Below are 22,937 nucleotides of genomic sequence, written 5' to 3'. Positions count from 1 at the left end.
TAAATGTAGAGCGATGGAAATGTAAATTAAATTATATTCAGTAAGAAACGATGCAAAACGAAAGAGGGGAGATGATTGGAAATATCCTGCGATACGAAGTTCTTATTATTAATTGATCGGATGGTTTTCAGAATCGAGTTGTAAACGGTAATTAATTTTTTTTAAATAAACCCATAATATTGCCCAAAATTATTTAAAATTTAATGTTGGTACATAAGGACATTTTGTAAATATTTTTCGTCAGCTTTTGATAATATCCTAATAAGACAAAACGCGTCACATATCATATATGTAAATAAAGTAGAATTCAATCCATTAACCTTGTGTAATTTTGGATGTATTACCCAAAAATTCATACCTATTATTTTTTAAATACTTATGATTTGATAAGTATTTTCAAAATGCGTGATTTATTTTTACCTCTCAACAAAATTGTGTAGTTTCAACGGTAGTTGTGTAATTTTTATTTTTTTTAATGTATTCGTCATTTAAACCGATTATTAATTTCAATAATATACGAAATATAGGTATCGAATAGAACAACACACCACTCTGACTTTGAAAATAATCTTCGCTTCTTCCACATTCATGCATCTCCTTATACATACCCGCTGATTTTTCCGACTCCTAACCTGACCAAGTATTTAAAATACTTGATCATGCCAAGTTTTCCTGAGACTTCCTATGCTCGTATTTCCGCCTACATTCGCCTTATAATTTTGTTTGACCATTCATTCCCCGCTCATTCGTTCTACACGTCCAAACCATCTCAACACATCTTTCTCAATTTTATCGAAAATGCTTTTCTCAACCTTGCATTCTAATTTTATTATCCGAACGTCAATCATTTTGCCGCACATTCGTCTGAAAGATCGCATTGCGGTGGATTCGGTCTACTTTCATCCTTATTTTGCCAATTTTTTATTAGCTATAACTGATTCCAGTGCAGTAATATTTACTTTCCTTTCAATATCTTTATCAATATTTTCTTCCCTAGAAATCTATCCTTACTAGGTTAGTACATATCTAAATTGCTGTCGAAATGCGATCTCTCAGAAGAATGTGCGACAAAACGATGTATGATAGATGTGCGAATAGTGAAATAAGGAAGGAATGCAAAGTTGAGATAAGCATTATCGATAAAACTAAGAAAGGTGTGTTGAGATGGTTTGGAGATGAGGAACGAATGAGTGACGAAAGAACGGTAAAACAAATTTATGCGGCGAATGTTAGTGGGAAAAGAAGCAGAGGAAGACCGAGAAAAACATGGCACGATCAGGTATTCAAAATACTTGAAAGTGGTCAGGTTAGGAGTCGTAACAATCGGCGGGTATGTATGAGGAGATGCATGAACGTGGAAGAGGCGAAGAATGTTTGCAAGGACAGAGTGGTGTGGCGCTCTATTCTCTCTGCCTACCCCTGCGGGGAAGCGGCGTGATGGTTAGTTAGTTAGTTAGTTAAATTGCTGTGCCGACGTGAATCTAGCTTTCAAATTTATGACGATGGTACATTTTATATTTTTCAAATGATTTTTGGTTACAGAATTTTGTAGACTGTACCTAAATTGACAATTTAATAAATAACAAATAAGGATTTCATTTTAAAACACTTTTATAGAATGGCAATAAGAATAAACGCTCAATAATTCTACATAGTAATAAACTGCAGGAAAACCAGACCGTGAGAAAGGAGGAATGCATCAATGATAGAATCCGTACGGAGTTTTATAGCCACTCAAAGTTGTGTCTGCGAAAGGATCTAGTAATAAATTTACGACACAGGTTGAAAGCAGCTGTCATAAACTATAACAATACACTACTTTCAATATCGACCTGTAATTGATTAATATTACGGAATTGTACAAAGTAAATTGTAAAGTATCATTGGTAAATTACCAAGTTCAATTATTTTCTGACATCTCATCAAAGATGAAGAAGAATATGGAAGTCTGGGCATTTGCGGCGCTGAAGACCGTCATAGGCTGGTTTAAGTGATCACTTTACACACGTGTAAAATTCTACCTATTATTGACAACCACACTACTCAAATTCTTGGAAGTTCTATGTATATGAACCAATTCACAAACTATGTTCTTGAATCACTAGAACTTCACTAGAGACATCTATTGGTGAGATGAAAAGAAGCGATTGTTGAGAGTTGAAGTTTTTATTGAGCGGAAACTCTTATATCAGTATGTAAGGTCCGAATCCTGGATTATATCACATACATGAGAAACGACAGAAAATATCATTTTCATTTTTATTATTTAAGCTTATAATTTGACCAGTTAATTTATTTACCACATTTCGAGTGTGTCCAAATACTTGTTCACAAATCTGGATTGTCTCCAATTATAGGAGTTAATTTTTTTTTAATTTAATTTTTTTTTTTAAATAATAATATGTAAATTAAATCCTATAATTGGAGATAATCCAGATTTGTGAACAAGTATTTAGGCACACTCAAAATGTTGTAAGTTCAATAACATAACGAGTAATAGGGTAGACTGGGTACGGTTGAAATAATTTTGCTTATATTGTCCATAGAATTGTTCTTAACAAGTCAAGCGATGATGAAGATGGATTAAATACAAGAGTGTGTTTCTGTCTACTAATGGGAAGAATTATTTCAGTACCCGGTGTGTTATTTTTAGTGGCAGAACAAATTTAAAAAATATATCCGATTTGTTTCAACCGTCCCCATACCAGGGGCAGTTGAAACAGTGATTGGGGTCAGTTGAAACACACGCAAATAAATCAATATTTAATATTGTAAGACGTTTTATTCATTATTAATTTTTGTTTTATAAATAATTTTGGCACCGCATGACAATATTATTCAGTCTACAGATATGTAATGAACAAAAACAACTTAAAACAATGGCATTTAAAAAAAAAACAAATCCAACGAAAATAATCTGTGAATAAACTAAAAGGAAACACTTCTTTCATTTTGATTAGTCATAAATCAAGCGAAAATCTAGCTTTGGGATCATTCCGAGTCGCAATTGTGGCAAACATAGCTAAGACCACCTTTTGTGCAGTCTTCTTGAGTCCACAGTTTACAAGTGGTGCACTGTATCCACTTTTCACCGGATTTGCTCTCTGAATACAGTGACAGACAAACAAGAAAATAGCACTCGTCCTCTTCTGATGATGATTCCTGTTGCGTATTATGATTATTTTTCCTTTAACGATCCTTCTACTTTTTCCTCCATCCAATCTTTTCTTGACTAAATTAGTTTTCATCCGTTTCAACCTTATTTCATGTTCCTTTCTTATCTCTTCTTTCTCTGTTTTTTTTTAGTAGCAAGTATTTTGCAAGCTCCTGCTCCTGCTCTTTATTAAAAACTTCGTTGTGGGGTTCATATCCCATTTTCTTCTTCACCAGATGCATCTCGCTTTCGTATATATCTAATGAGCGAACAGTGGTTTAATCCATGCTTCTCCACCGCTTTTCGCAGTGAATCTCCTGCTTTAACCTCCTCATAAGCGTATGTATACCTCGACAAGTCGACCTCCCCCCTCGAAGTCTTTCTTGCGCGTACTTTCGGCATCTAGAAAACAGGAAAACTGAAAAAATTTGTTGTTTCAACCGTACCCACAAAAAATGTTTCAACCGTCCCCAACCCCTCCTTTAGGTGGAAAACAGAAAATAGTAATGTTAACAATAATGGCACATTAAAACTAATCACTATATCGTGTTCTACAAGCTTCATTTCAAACACGAAATCATACTCAATAATATCGTTTCAATAGAAACCGTAATAAAAGGAAAATTCTCAGAACAAAAATACTTACTTTTGGTTATCAAAATACAATAGGACCTCCTACAAGCAACTGCACCGTGCGGCGAGCAATGCAACACTGATATTCGTGTTTGAACTTGTTGTCCGCTTTGTTCGTTCCTTGGACCCTTCACCCTACCGCATACGGTTTGCAAGATATTTGCTCTGTTTCAACCGTCCTTTGTTTCAACCGTACCCAGTCTACCCTATACAATCCTTAAGTTCAATTACATTACGAGTAATATACAATCCTTAAGTGGAGATGAAATTTATACGCACTTCCGCAGAAATTGACTTGGCAAAATTTTGTTGTACTTGATGTATGAAAATACCATTGAAGGGAATGCTACCTCGATATACAACATCAAAGCACTCATTTATATTGAACAAAAATCTATTAGTAAAGCGTACATTTCATTTGGTTAATTTTCAACAATACTCGTTTTCGCTTTGAAATCGCATCGTTTCAATTTAAAGTGAAATAATATACATTAAATATTGACAATTTAAATTGAATTTTATGCGATCTTTATCAAATTAACACTAAAAAAACATTAAATTGTAAAACATTTAAGGATCTTTCCGTAAAATCAGTGTTACATTGAATTTATACATTACCTCAATTTGAGATGACACATCTATCGTTTTTTTATTATGAAAGAAGATGGAAATCTTGGCATCCTAGAGCTTACGACCTGGCATTTGGCTGGCATAAGATATCACTTTTTATATACTTGTGTTATTCATTATTCAATATCCATATGGCATTAATTTTTGAAACTTGTATATGTGTAATGGTCTTGGATTTGGATCCCTTTCAAATGTGTGGCAAAACGATGTTTGATGGATGTTTGAATGATGAAATAAGGAAAGAATGCATAAGCATTATCGATAATATTAAGAAAGGTGTGTTAAGATGGTTTGGCAGGTCCAAAGGGCAGGTGGAACGTATGAGTGAGGAAAGAACGGTTAAACAAATTTATGAGGCGAATGTAGTTGGAAAAAGAAGCGGAGGAAGACCGAGGAAAACTTGGCACAATCAGGTTATGTATATGTGAATATATGAAAATGGCAATTTAAATGTAAAAAATAGTAGCTATAATTGAAGCAAAATTCTAAAAGGTGTAAAAATAAATATAATCTCAAAACTCCAGACTCTTGAACCTATAAAAAAAATAGCGAAAGAAAATATTTAAAAAAAAAATTAGAGCGACATTTTGACAACTTTAAACCAGAATGATTTATGTGAAGTCTTCAATGCCTTGTCGAATTTTTATGAAGATAATGTAAGTGAATAGCTAAATTTATGACGGTAAAAAGACTAAAAAATGTTTATATCTTAAGCTGGAATCGATTATTTTTTTTCTAAATAATTGACAGTTTGAAATTCGGAACAACCGAAGCATAAATTCGGATAAATTTAGCGCAGTATAAAAAACAACCAATAAGTTTTCAAGCTTTTAGTCCGGATATAGCGAGAAGGCGAGGAATTCGCTTTATCTGTGAGCATAAAACGCCTCTAAACAAATATGAAATTCCAGTATTTATGAAAAATGCTCCGACTTCAAGAAAACAGTCACATGTTAGCGAGTCAACCTATAGTGAACATTTAAGAAAGGTACGGATTCAAAGTTATTTCATTTCAGAAATGTAGCTGGCTGATTTGTGAAATTCTTTACTGAATAATATGAGAAAAAGTATTATCATTCAAATGACAAGATGAAATGAAATAAATCTCATAAGATTATATTCAAATTCGTATATTTAGCAAAAGTACGAAAGTAGGTCATTTGAGTAAAATGCAACTTGATATATAATAGACTTGTATTATAAGTGACATAACTTAACTTAATCGAAAGAAGATGGAAATCTAAACATCCTAGGGCTTACGACCTGGCATTTAACTGGTCAAATAGAGGTATCTGAAATTCGTATGTAATCTTAGGCTCTCTCCTAAAAATATACATGTAAACTTATTCTGAATGAATTAAGTACAATTGGAGAAAGCTATAAACATACTTCACAAAATATCAACACCGAAAATTCTTCACCTATCAAAATAATAACTAACATACGTAACAAATCTAACAACAGTAAACACATATATTTATACATGCCAGGTCGTAAGCCCTGAAATGTTCAGAGATCCATCTTCTTTCGTATTAAAACGATACATGCTTTGTCTCCAATCCAAGTCAACTAAAAATCGTAACAAATAGTATAAAAACATTAAATTCGTTAATACATTAAATAATATCATATAAAAAAATCATTGCGACAGGCTCCGTAGCCTAGTCGGGTAGATGCTCGACTGCGAAGTTGACGTCATGGGTTCGATTTACTGCCAAATATTTATTTTCAATCAACAAATATTTATTTTCGATTAGTTTGGGTGTTAGTGATAATTTTTCATATCTTACCCTATCCTTAATATCTACGTCCTAATAAGCCTATAAAATAGAGGGTTAACGGGCTGTGAATTAAAAAATATAATAATTTAAATAACGGGAAAATAATATACTAAGCCGTACACCTCCACATTACTCCTTCCTTCTTGTTCTTTGTGTTTCCCTATTCACTTCTACAATCTGTCATTAAGAAAAAAGTGTGTATTTTTACCAAGTTGGATAAATTTTAACAAATTAATTTGATTTTTTTTAAAAACATTTTTCTTATGTTTGAATTTTGTAAAGTTAACTCACAGATGTAATTCCAAGTATTTTTTTCTAAAATGAAAATTCTTACTTGATACTTTAGAGATTCGTGGTAAACAACGAAAATTGAGAAAAGAAAAGTTAATGTTTGCAGCGGAATTTTCGCTTGAAGTATTTGACTTAAAAAATATTCACAAAGAAAAACAGGAAAGTACAATATGATATTGCGAAATGAGAGTAAGATGTTTTTATATATAGACCACCAGAAAATCCCAGAAAGGTAGTTATTAAATTTATGATGAAATTTAAAATGCCGACCGTAAGGGAGGAAAAATGCCAACCTCAGGATTGAATTCATAAATTTTTCATTTAATCGCTAAACGGAAATAAATCTGGATAGCCCCTTATTTTCTTTTCTGCCACTTTTCTAACAAAACTATATTTATGTAGACAAACTATATCAGTATATGAGATTGCAACATTCCATAAACGAAATTATAAAATAAGGTAATAAAACGTGCTCTCTGACTGAAATAACGTTGTTCCAATATATGGTACATGAAGAGACTAAGATGGGTTGAAAAAAAATTGGTTATGATTACCATGATTTGACTGGTAGGAATTTGAAAATATACTTTTTAAAGCTTATTTATCCTTTATTATGTTAATGAGCACAAAACGCTCACTCCTTTCAACAACGTCATAAATCAAAAATCGTCAATTTTCAGTTGTGCATGTTTTCGGAATACCCAGAAAATGTACTATATCCCAGCAAAAGCGGCATATTTTTAGCTTAATATTTACCCGCTACAGGGCAGAAAGTATCGGTTTTGCATTTTGAAGAAAAGGTATTTTTCAAATGGATTTTTGATTTATGACGTTCTCGAAAGGAGTTAGCGATGTATGGCCACACTCCAAAATAAGTTCAGTCAGGATGAGAGCCATATTCTCATATAGTTATATATTGTGAAATACTGTCATTGTGTCAACTCAACCTTATGTCAACCCACCCAGGTCTCCCTTATTAGGAGGTATTATTATTATTATGTCTAAATATTCGGCAAACATCGCCATCCCCTTAGAATAAGTGATATGTCTCATAGTTACAAACTTAGAAATATAAGCCTGAAGACGGCAGAAAAGCTGTATTACGACTTTCCCTATATTACAAATTTCGACAAAATTACTACAAAAAAACGAAGCTAGACGAAGGATCAAAGAAATAAATAAAAGCGTATCGCGAATCTTTATTTTTATTCATTCAAAACTCCGTAAATAATATTTCAATGAAATACCATAATAAAACATTAATTCCTCTCTGGAAAGTTTTTTGCTGATACTTATTGTCACATTTCATAAACATTATAAAATAAAACTCAAAGCTTGTTTTTAACCACTTTTATTTTTGGTACTTTTTTTTAACGGTTTCGACATGCACCTTGTCATCTTCAAGGATATAACGTACATATCCATCACTGAAGATGACAAGGCGTTCAATAGAAACCGAAAAAAGTACAAAAAATAAAAGCGATTAAGAACAAAATTTAAGAATAGACAATATGATAGGTGTCTAAACTTAAGTTGAGACACGTTGAGTTGTATTGTAAATTAATATTTAAATTATCAATTTATTTTTTCGTGTATTTTCTTTTCAAGTCACATTTTACTTCTAATAAAAAGAATTATGATTAACTTTTGTTCAAAGATCACTAAATTAAAAGGGATTACAGAGAGTTTACATGCGAGGTGGAAAATCAAAGAAACTTCGGTGAAGTAAACGAAAAAAAACTATTAAAGTAAAGCGAACATTACGGTACCAATAATTGAATAGTGAAAGTAAAAAGCGTTCAAAGCCAACCGTGAACTTATATGAAAATCTTTATGCATGAAAATACCGTTAGAAGAATTATACCCCGACAGAATACATTTTTTTTTAATTTTCCAACCAAATGAGCAAACAATTTTTGCAGATAGCTTTATATATAATTTATTCATAAATTTAAAAAAATAAACCTACTACACATTACTAGAGACAGACTGTAAAGTAAAACTTCTTCACGAGGAAAATGTACAATGTAAATGGAACAGAACTGTTAATCGTCTGAACTTATCGCATCATTTAACTCCTTACCTGATCCAACCGATAGTTGGTTGTAAAATAATGATTAACGGATATAAGACCAGTTAAAATTGAAAAAAATATTCAATATAAAAATAATTTAGAGGGCGGTAATAATCGGCGGGTTGGTGTGAGTATATGTCGAAATGTGGAAGAGGCGAAAGTGTTTATAAAGACAGAGTGAGGCGTTCTATCCTCTATTTAGTATGTTTTTATGATTAAAATAAAATTAATTTAAATTTAACATGGTTAATACCACTATTTCTAAAATCTATTCGTGTTTCGATGCATTCCACATCATTTTCAAATACCATAATGATGCGGAAAATGCACAAAATGATGTAGAATCTATCGAAATACATGTCACAATAGATTTTCACAAACAAACCTCTTCAGTTATTCCTTATAAAAATATATATTTTTACAATGACGAATGTTGCACGTGTGTCTTTCTCTGCTTTTATTTCAATTAAATTTAAAAAAAATCCTTATCCGCACCCAATGGTGTATAGGGCACTGCGTCATATAAACGCAGTGTTATCTTGATCGTTTACACATGAAGGAAAGGTGATCAGCCTTCCGCTTCAGGTACCAGTCCAGGGCAATATTAAATAAATATTACAGTGAGTCACTTATATTTATTTTACCCCCCTTGGGAATCGAACCCGGGACCTCCAGAACGGTAGCCGAGCGTGCTGACCATTACACTACGGAGGCGAACAAAATTTATAAGGTATTTATAATGATTAATAAAGAGACATTTTATCGCTAAGATATTAATATCACAGCGCTATCATATAGCTGTGATAATATTGAAATATTTTAAGGTGATGTTTTTCATCCTTATAAAATTATAATTTCGAATATGGATGTATTTGCGGATTTCAAAATTAGTTTTTTGTTATTATGTAGAACAATTCGGCGGTAGGCATTATTCTGTGCTTAAACTAATATTATCTTTGGGGTGAGCTTTAACCTTGGAAAGCACGTAATGTATTACATGCTAGCATATTATTATACTCCGTCTACTATACTACGTACCTACTTTACAACGTTTCGTATTCAGACTTTTCACCAACATAATTCATCGCTGAATGAAAGTTTCGCGTTTCTTGTTCAGCTTATAAAAATACTATTAATATACCGCTTGGATCACAGCCAATACGATCTAGTTTTATTCTGATATACTACAGATTTTTTTCTTTCTTCCGATATCGGATTAAGTCGCTTTGTTTCGAGAGATGACTAACTAACTAACCATCACTCCGCTTCCCGCAGGAGAAGGCAGAGAGAATAGAACGCGACTCTTCGCCTCTTTCACATTCATCACATGCATCTTCTCATACATACCCGCCGATTAGTTCGACTCCTAACCTGAAGTCTTTTAAGAGATGGATTTCTTGAAACGTTAAGTTACAATAATTAAGTATTGAGATTTTTATAAACCTATTATGTACATTTTGTTTTTGTTAAGCTAACGTGAATAGTGATTGGGTGAAACTAACCATCACGCCGCTGCCACGCACGGGTAGGCTGAGAGAATAAAACACCACACTAATCTATCTTTACTCTAACTATGTTCTCGTCTCTTCCACATTCATGCGTCTCCTCATACATACCCAGTGATTATTTAGACCTGACTGCTTTCAAGTGTTTTAAATACTTGATCATGTCAAATTTTAGTCTTCTTCTGCTCCTATTTCTAACTACATTGGCCACATAAATTTGTCATGAGATTTGTGGTATATTAAGGAGTTCCAAGTTGTCGAGAGTAGTATACTTGTCAATCATGGGTAGAATGGTGAATGTACCATGTGTGTAAAACGATCACTTAACCAGTCTTTGACAGTGCATAAGCCCTGTAAATACTTAGAATCTCATAATCTTCTTCATCTTTGTCAAGATGTCAAAATGTAAAATAAGCTCCTAGGTGGAGCTAATTTTACGTTTTTGAATAAGGATTTGGACACATCCAAAAATGTCGTAAAAAGTGCATTAGATTTTTTTTATATCTAAAATACGACTCATTGAAGTTGTTATTTTTTAACATGACTTTAAGTGTGTTAAAATCTTTGTTCACAAGTCTGGGTTTTGTCCACTTGGTTGATATATTTTTTGTAAATACCCAGACATACTCTTCTTCGTTTATGTTGCGATATCAACACAAAAATTATGGTCGATGGGGTGTGATTTAGGATCGGTGTATTCTCTTTTTTCTATAGATCATTACAAGGTTTAATATAAGAATAGAGTTTTGTGAATACGTCTTTATGTCGCTTTAGAATGGACTGTATTGAATTATAAGAAGATATCAGTACAGCAGCTTATATACAAGGGATAATCTGGTTATTCGAAATCATTTTCGCTGCCAGTCACTCCCCATTCGGGAACACACTAATCCCGCACTGTCATTGTGCGGACAGGAAGCGGAAGGAGAGGGAAAGGGGAAACAAGGACATGTGTTACCAATCTAGGAGAAAAATATTTAAAAGGCTTTCTGGCCACAACTGTGATTTCGTAACAGTAATTGGAATATGTATGAAGAGAATAACCACAAAGGAATTTTTTGAAATCGATGATAAGGATTTTATTTTTTGTTTTTTGGCATTAACATTGTGGAATGACATTGGTTATTGATTTTTTTATGATGTTGATGAAAACATGTGTAGTTTTTGAAACTAGTCGTGTGATATAAAACTCTGTTAGAGGTCTAATACAAGTGTTTTTGTTTAATCGATTAGGATTTTAATGAATTGAATATTTTAGGCGCGTTAAGAAAATTCGATTATACATAATTTATGAATTTATCTTTATTCCAGTTTCATACAGCAAATACAATATTTAAAATACAATGAAATACATATACACAATGTTTGTGCGATTTTTGTGTGCATAAGGCACTGCATCGTGTAAATGCAGAGTTTTTTTTTTCTTTTTTTTTTCTCTTTTTTGGCACCCTGCTTATAAATGCAAGGTCATGCTACGGGTAAGGGTTTCTTACACTCTTACTATAGTGCTTTCAAGTATGCATTATGTGGAAGATAAAAAGGGAAGAAAAAGAGGCAGGTAAATGCAGAGTTATCTTAATCGTTAAAAATATCAGAAAAACTAACTAACTAACCATGACGCCCCTTCCCCCCAGGGGTAGACAGAGAGAATAGAGCGCCACACCACTCTGTCTTTGCAAACATTCTTCGCCTCTTCCACGTTCATGCATCACCTCATACATACCCGGCGATTGTTATCAAATATCAGTATAAAAGTTGTATTACACAAAGTGAACGATGAATGATAAGGAGAGTGTTATATCAGAACTAGTAAAGTATAAAATTAAATAAATATTAGAGTAAAAAAAATCACTGAAATCAATTTTGGCTACTATCTCAATCGAGCACGGGACCTCCAGCACGGTAGCCAAATGCGTTGACCATTTTACTACGTCGACAGATACGATTGAAAATGTTTAAAAATACACTACATTTTTAAAAAAAAAAAAATATTTGTTGATAATACGGAATGTATCGAAACATATGCCACAATAGATTTTTAAGAAATGATGGTATTTACCAAGCTTAAATTAAAATTATTTTATGTGTTGGTCCAGAATAACCGAATTTATAAACAGCGAATGTATTTTTGAAGTAAATTTAAAAATACTCCAGCGTCTTAAGAAAACATACAAACTCGTAAAGTTATAAAAAGATATGTTTGAATTCCGGTCCCCAAAATGGCTAATTGCGCAAGAAGTCTTACGACATGGCGAAAAAATGTAAAGGAAAGAAATCTCTCCAACCATTGTTGGCAGTATTTTCTCAATACAATAAAAGTCATTCAACGAACAATGAAAGGTCACCACGTGCATAGTGACAGGGATCCGGAATGTAGGTAGCGGAATAACTACGCCATGTGGTGACATTCCGAACCACTAGGGAGATCATTATGTCAATTGAACACGTCATCGTCAAATCGTCAACTCAATTACCATACTTATAGGAATGAACTAGTACGATACAGGGGTACATTAAAAAAAAGATACCAAATATGATAATCAAAATATAAAAATAAAACACTTCTATAAGACCAAGAAAGTTTACCGAAAAATTGTCAGATCTGCATTCCTCTATGGCTCCGAATGCTGAACAATGTGTAATATAACACCTACTCTAGGCAACTAGAAACTACTGAAAAGCGAATGCTTAAATGGCTAGCTTAAGTGCCCCTTAGAGATAAAATAAAGAATTTACGCATTCGTGGAAGCCTGGGTGTAACAGACAATACTTAGGTAGAGGAAGGGCAATTGAGTTGATATGGGCACATAGGACGCAGATAACCTGATCATATTGGCAATCAGGCAATCGCCGTGGATCTACTTCGAGAGAGAGAAAATATTATACAAAGTAGTCACTACAAAAATTATTATCTATTATCTATGATTTTTATTCGAATGATCGCTATTTCTGTTTTAAGAAATTAATAATAATAATTTTACAAGACAAAAAATTGACAGAAAAACGCGAATTTCATGATTTAAAATACCATTTGGTTGATATTATATGAATGATACGTATCAATCAATTTCACCGTGACAATCGGGCCGAATTTTCACACCTCACGCGAAATTGATTCACGTTTTATTCCTGTATAAATACATACCTTAGTGGGCGGCGTTTGGGTACCGGTCATTTTATGAGAGTGCGTATTTTGCCCGATTATTCCGGTGTGACAATTTCTAAAGGGTGTGGGGTGGTGTAACATTAAATCCATATTTGAAATATGAAAACCGCAGGACCATTAACCGGTATAAGCCCCTAAAAGCTTGCCGTAAACCAATATAGGCGCATCTCTAATTAATAATAGCAATTTTGGATAATTTACATTGTAAATGCGTGAATCGTGACGTGTAGTTTAGTTTGCATTCTGGTGTAGTGATTGACCTGACGAAGAGACGGGTACGTCTCGAAACCGGTAGACTCAAATTTGGTGGGTGGGTTATATACTAACATTATTAACGTTCCGTATGTTTAGCTAGTTTTTAGTGAAGTATAAAAAAGACATTTAGAAATTAGCCGATAATAATAAAAATAATAATAATTTCGGATACTTTACACGCCATTTTTGTAAAAAAAAATATTGATTTAACTGGCGAAAAGAAGATTGTGGAAATGATTTAGCAAACACATGCAGTGTGTTTAAACTTTAAAAAGATGATAAAATAAAAAGGGTTATTAATACACTTTTTGTTTTCCCTTCGTTTACTCCATAGGTTCTCAACTTTATATTGCCCTAGAAACCCCCCTATTTTTTTACTTCCATCTGCCGCGAACTAAAAACAGCTATTATAAATATGTAAATACACTGACCCCCTATTAAACGCCCACAAGGGGCAATATCGCTCACGTTATGGTTTACTCAAATAAGAAAAATGATTCGATCAAGAAAATTGATAACAATAGAATAATCTCATTGCTTTATTATGTTATTGTATAAGCAAAATAATGCTCCTTATTTTATTGTGATCGGCCCTAAAATACTCCCCAAATACTGGAATACTCCGCGGAAATAAGAGGATTAATACTGATTTCAGATAATTCACAGAAAACAGCCGAAAGTTCCAGATCTAGATCCTCTTATGCTTCGAGGATTACCAAAAGAAATTTAATTGTTTGAAAAGGCAAAGTATGCGAAGAGTTTTATTGGAAATTAAGGTACCAGCCCGTTTTACGTATCTCATCAAAAACCTCGGAGCATAAAGTTTCAGAAGAATAGACTTAGAGAAAATGAGAGATTGAAGGATTCCGATAATACCCGTACATTTTGAGTCTTAATTAATTCTAGAAAATAATACGTACTTATAAAGGTGCGAGTACCTTACGACTGAAAAATATACGCGCTAGAGTCTCGCGACACTTTTCAGGTTCTAGGAACAGTTGATTTGCATCGATATCTTTCATTTTTGACGGTTCAATTATTTCAGGATTAGAAAATGGAATTAAATTTGGTGGTGTTAAATTTTAGGTGGAAGAAAAGCTCTCTTAATGGAATGAAATATTTATTTTATTCGTTAATTTACATCGATTCATACTCTATGGAAGAAATTGTGGGTTTATGATAGATGAAGTACGATACAAAAAAAGGCTGCAAATTAGTCGATGGTAGTACCTGATCTTGTTGTAGACTGACTTTTGTCAGTGTATTTTAACTTGAATTATTTAGCTTCGCCCTGAGTTTAAGTTGATGTTGAAATCAGTACTAGTAATCATTGCCATTTAGTCCAGTTTTTTTTCCCAATAATGCTACACCTCCAATAGTGGAAAGTATTAAGAAATAAATATTTAAAAACGTGTTCAGCTAATGTTTAGTATAATATGCAAGCGTCTATTGGTTCCCTGAGCTACGTATTAACACATAACTGCCTATTACATATGCGAAACAAAATTATCCGACATTTTCTATTAAACTGCCGCTCGGATATGGGAAGTGGAAGAGTTTTACTTTTTCGTCTAATTCATGACAATTTATACCGCGCCTGAAAAAGTTTCACTGCAAAAGTTTCAGCTGTCTTATAAAAGTTAAGAAAGAGATTGAAGGATTGATATTTGAATACCCGCATATCTCAAGACTTAATTAATTTTAGTAAATAACGTATAATTATGATGGTACCAGTACTTGACAATTTTTTTCATTCTTTGTTGGGATCTTGTGTCTTATCTAATAAAAGCAAATCACGACGCAAATTACCATGGTAGTAGTATTTTCACGAGTTATCTCGTATAGCGTGTGTCGTTTTTACAGATCGTATTGCAGCATCCTTCATCGGGGCTGATGTTGGATCGTTCCGTGTGAGTGCCCCACTAAAACTAACGAACATTTTGCGCTGTCGCCATTTGTCACTAGGGATATCGCTTGTGTTATGAGTCGTCAAATGTTATGTCTCGTTCGTGTTGCTCCATGCATACGAGACGTGAAAACTGCCGACCTGTGTGATTAATAAAATCGAAGACTTTAAAATTTGGTTTTACCGCGACAGCAAAAAACTCTGAATATCGTGGACATACTGTATATATACTGCAAGGCTGCAAAGTAAATGATAATAATATCCACATAAGAATAAAAATTGGAAATTCAGTATTTTGGATTTATAAAGGAAAATCTAAGAGTTTGCTTTCTACTCTTCTACCGCAGGAAGGAGGAAGGAAGGTGAAGGTAAGAAAAATAATGTTATGGCTGTGGAACAACAGGTAGTCTCGGAAGGGATCTGTTCAACGAGGAAAAGGGGACACGATGGACATTAACGACTCAATACGGACACGATCGAAAGAAGTAAAAGTGCATGAGCACTTCTTTATCCCGCATTCATTGTTTTTCCGCATTCATAATTTATTTCAATAGGTCCCTTTAAAAACGATAGATAGAGGTTTCACTATATATGTACTGAATCGGGAATACGCCTATGTCGCTGTTATTTTTCACTTGTCGAATCTCGCGGAATTTCGACTCGTCGCGGAGGGGGGGATAGGGGTAGAAGCTTCACTCACTTGGGTATGGCCATCAGGTAGGCGAGCAGGCGCCGGTAGTCGTCCGGCTTGGCGCGGTCGCGGCGCGGCGTGGCGGGGAAGGTGACCACGGCGCCGCCGCGGCGGTCGCAGCCGCCCGTCAGCGTGGCCAGCCGCTCGTGCAGCAGCGGCATCAGCTCGAGCGCGCGCGCGCCGTCCATCGCGCACGCGCCACTACCGAGCGCTGCAAACAACACACAATAATTTTATTTTATTATATTTGGAAATTTTACAGAACAGTTACATAAATTAGCACTGGTCTGTCCACCTCCCAGGAGCGGACCGGAGAATAACTTCATCTTCTTCTTCTTCTTTATATAGTCCTATTTAAAGAAGAAGAAGAAGTTACATAAATACATTTACATTAACGAGTACACATTTACTTAAACTTGGCACGATCAGGTATGCCAAATACTTGAAAGCGGTCAGGTTAGGAGTCGAAATAATCGGCGGGTATGTATGAGGAGATGCATGAACGTGGAAGAGGGGAATAATGTTTGCAAACACAAAGTGGTGTGGCGTTCTATTATCTCTCCTTACCCCTGCGGAGAAGCGGCGTGGTGGTTAATTTAGTTAGTTAAATTAACGAGTAACACAAAACAGGTATTTGTACCATTCCAGTTACAAAATTTCACATTTGTAATTTAATATGCCCAAAGTTGTGTTGAAACGTCGAATGGTGAGCACATTGTCCTTTGAGGATCTTTAAACTATATTTCTCTGTATTTATTGATTTGGCGTTTTATTTCACAATGGCGATAATTGTCACAATATTAATATTGTTTTTTAACAATAAAATACAACTTAGTAGACTCAAAACATCTGTGTTTGATTTAATAATTAATACATATATTTCTCTGCGCTGTATGTATGTCTCCACTAGAATCAACATCACACACACACACACACACACACACACACACACACACACACACACACACACACACACACACACACACACACACACCTCTTACACACTTCACATATCGCTCACTCCTTTCAAGAACGTCATAAATCAAAAAACTTGATTTTTCAGGAGAATGTTTTTAAAGTTTAAAAATATAACACAATGTATTAAAAATAAATATCAAGCCACTTTTTGAACTTTTTACTGTGCAACAGATCTTTTTAGGTAAAACCTGAAGGTTTTTTCTCCATTTGAAAAATATTCAGTATATTTAAAAAAATAATTAAACAATACCTTTTCTTCAAAATGCAAAAACAACATTTTCTGCCCTATAGCGGGTAAATATTAAGTTAAAAATATGCCTCTTTTTCTGGGATACAGTACATTTTCTGGGCATTCTGAAAACATGCACAACTGAAAATTTACGATTTTCGATTTATGACGTTCTTGAAAGGAGTGAGCGATATGCACATTCGCCTACTATTTCATTTGCAATATAGCAGTCAATTTCATCGTGCGATCTTGTTTATTAAATCATTTTTAAACACTCCAATGTCTACTCATAGATCTAAGATTACGAGGCGCCACTTGCTGCAAAAAAGTTCCACGTAATGCCCAGTGCACCATTGGTGGTGAAAAGGGACAAAGGAAAGCTCTCGCGAGGTGAAAGAATGACTCCATTCATCAGCAAGCATCCTACAATATATATTGAAGGCAATGAATGAAGGATAAACTTTCTCTACTAATTGATTTACCTACGTAAATTAATTTGCTAAGCAAACTCTCTCTCTAAACCCGAGCAGTGAATCACTTCAGAGAGGTAACTTGTTACTAAAACGTTAAATGTATCACAGACGTATATCATAAGTATTATTGTAACATGACCATGTATAATTAATGCACAATAATGTTTTTTTTTTAAATATAAAAACAAAAAAAAAAACAGTAATAAAAGATGTTCGAATGGTGATATAAAGAAATTATGCAAAGCTGAGATATTTTTTACGCTTTTTATAAATGTAATATTTAAAACAAGTGAAAGGTGCACTGCAATCAGTTATAACAAATAAAAACCTATCAGCGAAAGCTAAACTGGCAGTACACAACAGAGTTCCGGCTCCAACCCTATCGTATGAAAGGATGAAAGTGGACTGAATGCAGTCAAAATGTGATCTTTCCGACAAATGTGCGGCAAAACGATGTATGATAGATGTTCGAATGGTGACATAATGAAAGAATACGAGACGGAGATGAGCATTATCGATATAATTAAGAATAGTGTGCTGAGATCGAAGAAAAACTTATGTAATCAAGTATTTCAAATACTGGGGCGTAGTCAGGTCAGAAGTCGGAATAATCGACGGGTATGTGTGAGGAGATGTTTGAAAGAAGGAAACATTGTTTGAAAAGACAGATTGGTGTGGGGGTTCTATTCTCTCTGCCTACCCCTGCGGCAAGCGGATTGATGGAAATCTTATTTTTTTTTGTAATAAATCATTCGTACTCGGAAGGTCCTAAAGCGCGCTGATATGTAAAATTGTGAAGCAGCAGAAATGTATGATATTAAAATAATGAAAGAGGGACGGATTAATAATAGCCTTATTATATTTCTAGATCGAGAACATAAATAAAGGGAGCGTGAAAGAGAATAAACGGCAAGAGCGTTTTTCCTGTGCCAAGGCATCCATGTTACAATCTACGTAGATGAGGATGTATTGAAACAGCACGGATTTATTTTGCTGTGATATGAAGTATCAATTCAACGAAAGTATTTTTCGAAAATAGCGCTATAAAAATAATTCATTTTCTTCTGCTTGGTGAAGGCATTTTGGCCTGTTTTTAAAAGGGGTTAGCCTCCTGCGATGTTAATTCCCTGCTGTCAATCCATCCCTTTGGTAGTCTGGTCAGGAGTTGTCTATCTTGGGGTTTCAGTTTTGTACTGACATTTCTTGGTAGAACTGCATTTTATAGAATAAAATAATAACTATATAATTTTTTCCACATAAATTTTATTTGACCAGCGACGGGGTTTTGACGTAACTGACATCATCAGACTGGAACCCAGATACAATTTATGTGGAAAAACTATATAAATGTAATTTTATTCTATGCTTTAGGGTTGGCCGTGCCTCGATGGTTCAATTCTCTTCACATACGCATACCATCATCTTCTTCGTTGCCTTCCTTTCCTACTGAAATCTTCGATCTCGCATATTTCTCTTATCATGGTGTTCCTTATTCCTTATTATTCCTGTCTGACCCGTAAAAATCTGAGTCTATGAACAGTTCAATTTATGGTATTTTTAAAATGAAAATACCCTTGTACATAATGACTAAGGAAAAAAAGAGCAATTCAAAATACAAAAAAAACTTATGTATGGAAGTGAAGCATGGAGTTTAATTGGGTTGAGATGTACACCGCTCAGCGACCAATCTAACAGAGTGAGAGAATTATCTCTAAGCAACTTTTTTCCTGCGCGAACCATGCGTATCGAGTAATTGTCTTGCTGAACATTTTAAATTACTGCTCACCTCTCCTGAGCATACTCTGAATGTTCGCGTATACGCGCCGGCCATCATTCGCGCAATTTAAAAGTACATTTTGTTGTTTTCTCGACGTTTATAGGGCCATATTTAACAGCACGTGAAATTCGCACGCAACCGCGTACGCTTTTCGCGCGTCTGTGTGTATGAATGAACTCACCTGAAACGTATTTAACAAATAAATGTAAAATGTTTTTGATTCATTATAAAAGGAAGTTACTTATTTTCCGATCGCCTGGGATTTTCAGAAGAAGGCTTGTTTGAAATGTACTTAGGACATTTTTAATAACTAAAGTAGGGGTATAAGTACCTTGGTCCATCGGTTCCCGACGGCCATATACGTAAATATTCGCAATTCTTTGTCAGAACGTAATAATGTATTTTAGCCATTGCATTATAGTTGTGGCGCGGAGAGGCTACTGATATTTTTTTTAAATTAAAAAACGATTTTTGTGCATCAAAAGCAAAATTTTCATGGAACAACACTCCGGTAATTTTTTAATTTAAGGAATATACATAATTTGTTGTTACTTATTTGCATACATCTGTTTACTGATTATATTGGCTATTAAAAAACATCTTATAATTCAAGAATAATATAACCTAAAAACTATTTGCAATACTATTAACATAAAATATATCGGGATCAATTGAGAATATGCCATTTGCAAAGCATCACACGACACGGGAGAGACTTTGATATCTGAGGGAAAATATAATATGATGTATATTGTAAACATCAAAAGCAGAGATTGAAAGGATCGCTTTTCGGGTTTAAATCCATCCTGTCAGGGCAATTCCTTAAGACGTCACAGATACGTTTAACAACGATAAAGGGTCGCAAATAAATTATGGCTGATGATTTATTTACCCACATTTATGTAAATCCATACTAGTTAAATATTCTTTCTAGCTCGTGTATCCATCAAACGTGTTTCTGCGAAATGGGATTACAAATAAGGCATCTCAAAAACGTGTGACGATAAAGGCTAGAAGCCTTTCCTTGATCTAGTGCATGAATAATTTTCTTTGATACCCTGAGTTAGAATCAAATGAGACCGTTGGAAGCAAACTTAGAACTATCCAATAAAAAAAAATAAAAAAAGAGATTTCAATACCAAAACAAGGTTCGGGTAAAAAGCCAGTATGCATTATAAAGAAACGGTTATAATATCTATATGGAAATATTAAAAAATTAAACACTTGTATAATACCACTTATAAAGTTTTATTTCATTACGCATGACTAGATTTCAAAAATAAAGTTGATTTCATCAACACGGGATTTAAAAAAAACATAAATAAAAACTATTAAATAGAACTCAATAAGTGGTAAAAAAATCCACAAAGTTAATGCCAAATCAATAAATAATAATATTGAAATAACTGATATTTTATGGTAAAAAGCTCTCATTGTTTAATATTCTAATTGTACAATTAATACCATCGATTATACGAAACATCTTCGCTTCAAATTTAAGCATTTCTATCTCGTCCTTTGTATTTCTCTATTCTATGTTCGTTTGAGCATTACTATTTATCCTTGTGACCTCAACTGTCCATCATATTACCCCTTCCTCGGTTCGTCTCCCTTTCCTCCCTTATCTGATCCTACTCCGAACAACTTTTTCAATATATTATACAGATTGTAATTATTCCATCATTAATATTGCGATCCCTCACAATTTGTGTTTTTATATATAAATATATATATATATATATATATATATATATATATATATATATATATATATATATATATACATAAAAATACAAATTGCGTTTGCGTATATATATATATATATATATATATATATATATATATATATATATATATATATATATATATATATATATATATATATATCCAGAATATTAAAAGCATTGTTAACTTTGTGGTATGGTAATATAATACTCTCCTTATATCATATAAAATGGTATTACACAAAGTGAAGGATGAATGATAAAGAGAGTGAGGATAATATTGTCTATACAAAAGTGTTGGAACATTTTTCAAATAGAATTTTTAAAATAGTACATACTCCCATTTGAAGCTAGCTTTTCTGCTATTCAGAAATAAACTCGACCTACAACGGAGCCTTACGTATTCTGTAGACGAGTCAGTAGAAATACTTTCAAAAGGTTGAGTGGATTGAAAAGATATCGGCACAAAATATCTTCCATTACATTTTGACTAGACGAAAATACAGACAATTTAAAATGACGCTGTTTGACAGGCGATTTCTAGCGAAAGGCCAGCGACATTGGGTGCACAAGTTTATTTAGTTTTGGGGAGCAGAAACTTTTCTCGAAGCAGGAGCTAAGTTGGTAAAGTTTCTCTATTCTGTATTACCGACGGAAATTCACCGCCCCACTGCGGTTATGACTCGGCAAAAATGGTGTAAGAATGTTATAAATTTAATTTTGGAGGTATATTTAGACGTTTAGATCGACCTATAAATTAGATTTAGAACTTTGAAATTTTCGGAGTTTGGATGCTCCCTACTTTAGACAGTAACCCCAAAATTAGTATTATAGATTATATCGCGTATTTATACAATTATTAATAAAATTTTGTACTAACTAATCAAATCACATACATTAAATAACTACTTTTTTATACTATATTAACAATGACACATTTTTTTTCGTTTGTGACCGATGACTGTCGTTGGAAGATAGCCTTAATTGAACAATTGCATTAGAAGTAAGTATATACTTGATTTGAATATTCATTCATATCATTGAAGTACCTACAATTATTTTTATTAAACGTACAAAAGGAAGATTACGAGCACTGAGATAGGTATAACGAGCAGTAACGTGGATATAAGAAAACAAAATTATACTTTCGTACTCTCCCGACCTCCACATGTTGGGGTATTACCTATGCATCGCTGAGAATTGGAATGTAAACCAGATTTATAGGCGACACAGAGAAGCCAGCGATCCTTATTAACTTCTGCTCCTTGCACGTTTCTCTAAAGTTTACGTTTGAGCCGAAACCGCAAGTTACAGGATGTTATTTTCCCTATATTATCCGTATGCTACAGTTTCCTGGTCGCTCGACAGATTCACTGCTCCGTCTCGACAAAGTTAATTTCCTGGCCCGCACGCCACTCCGACATGCGAATGTCAACTCTCGTAATGAAATATCGAACTCGGTTCCACGCAAAGTGAATGAGTCAGGTACAAGCTAGGTACCCACAGATAAAGCAAGACATTTTCGGAGTGAAGATAGGGGAAGGCCTCGATACACGCCGAGTGAATCGGAAATGAGGTGAGTATGAGAAGAGGGTCATGTCCCTCGACGTACTGTTACCGCGCTTTTCGCCCGACTTCGTATTCGTACAACTAGTCGTCAAATGCTCGAC

At 33.9% G+C, this 22,937-nt stretch overlaps 1 protein-coding gene across 6 annotated transcripts in view; it reads right to left on the bottom strand.

Moving 5' to 3' along the window:
• The window catches only part of trio (trio Rho guanine nucleotide exchange factor), a 502,261-nt gene that overhangs the window by 395,569 nt on the left and 83,755 nt on the right, over window positions 1-22,937 (bottom strand). For all 6 annotated transcript variants that reach the window (XM_088260963.1, XM_088260964.1, XM_088260966.1 and 3 more), the window contains exon 2: window positions 16,096-16,297. In XM_088260963.1, coding sequence (XP_088117089.1) covers window positions 16,096-16,274 — 179 coding nt within the window. In that variant the 5' untranslated portion in view covers window positions 16,275-16,297. The remainder of the gene's footprint in view (window positions 1-16,095; window positions 16,298-22,937) is intronic.

This window comes from Brachycentrus maculatus, unplaced genomic scaffold, assembly GCF_059751285.1.
Source record: "Brachycentrus maculatus isolate JH-2025_06_01 unplaced genomic scaffold, ASM5975128v1 h1tg000144l, whole genome shotgun sequence".
NCBI classification, from domain to species: Eukaryota; Metazoa; Arthropoda; class Insecta; order Trichoptera; family Brachycentridae; genus Brachycentrus; species Brachycentrus maculatus.
The sequence above is the reverse complement of the archived record's forward strand: the minus strand, read 5'-3'. Positions and strand labels throughout refer to the sequence as shown.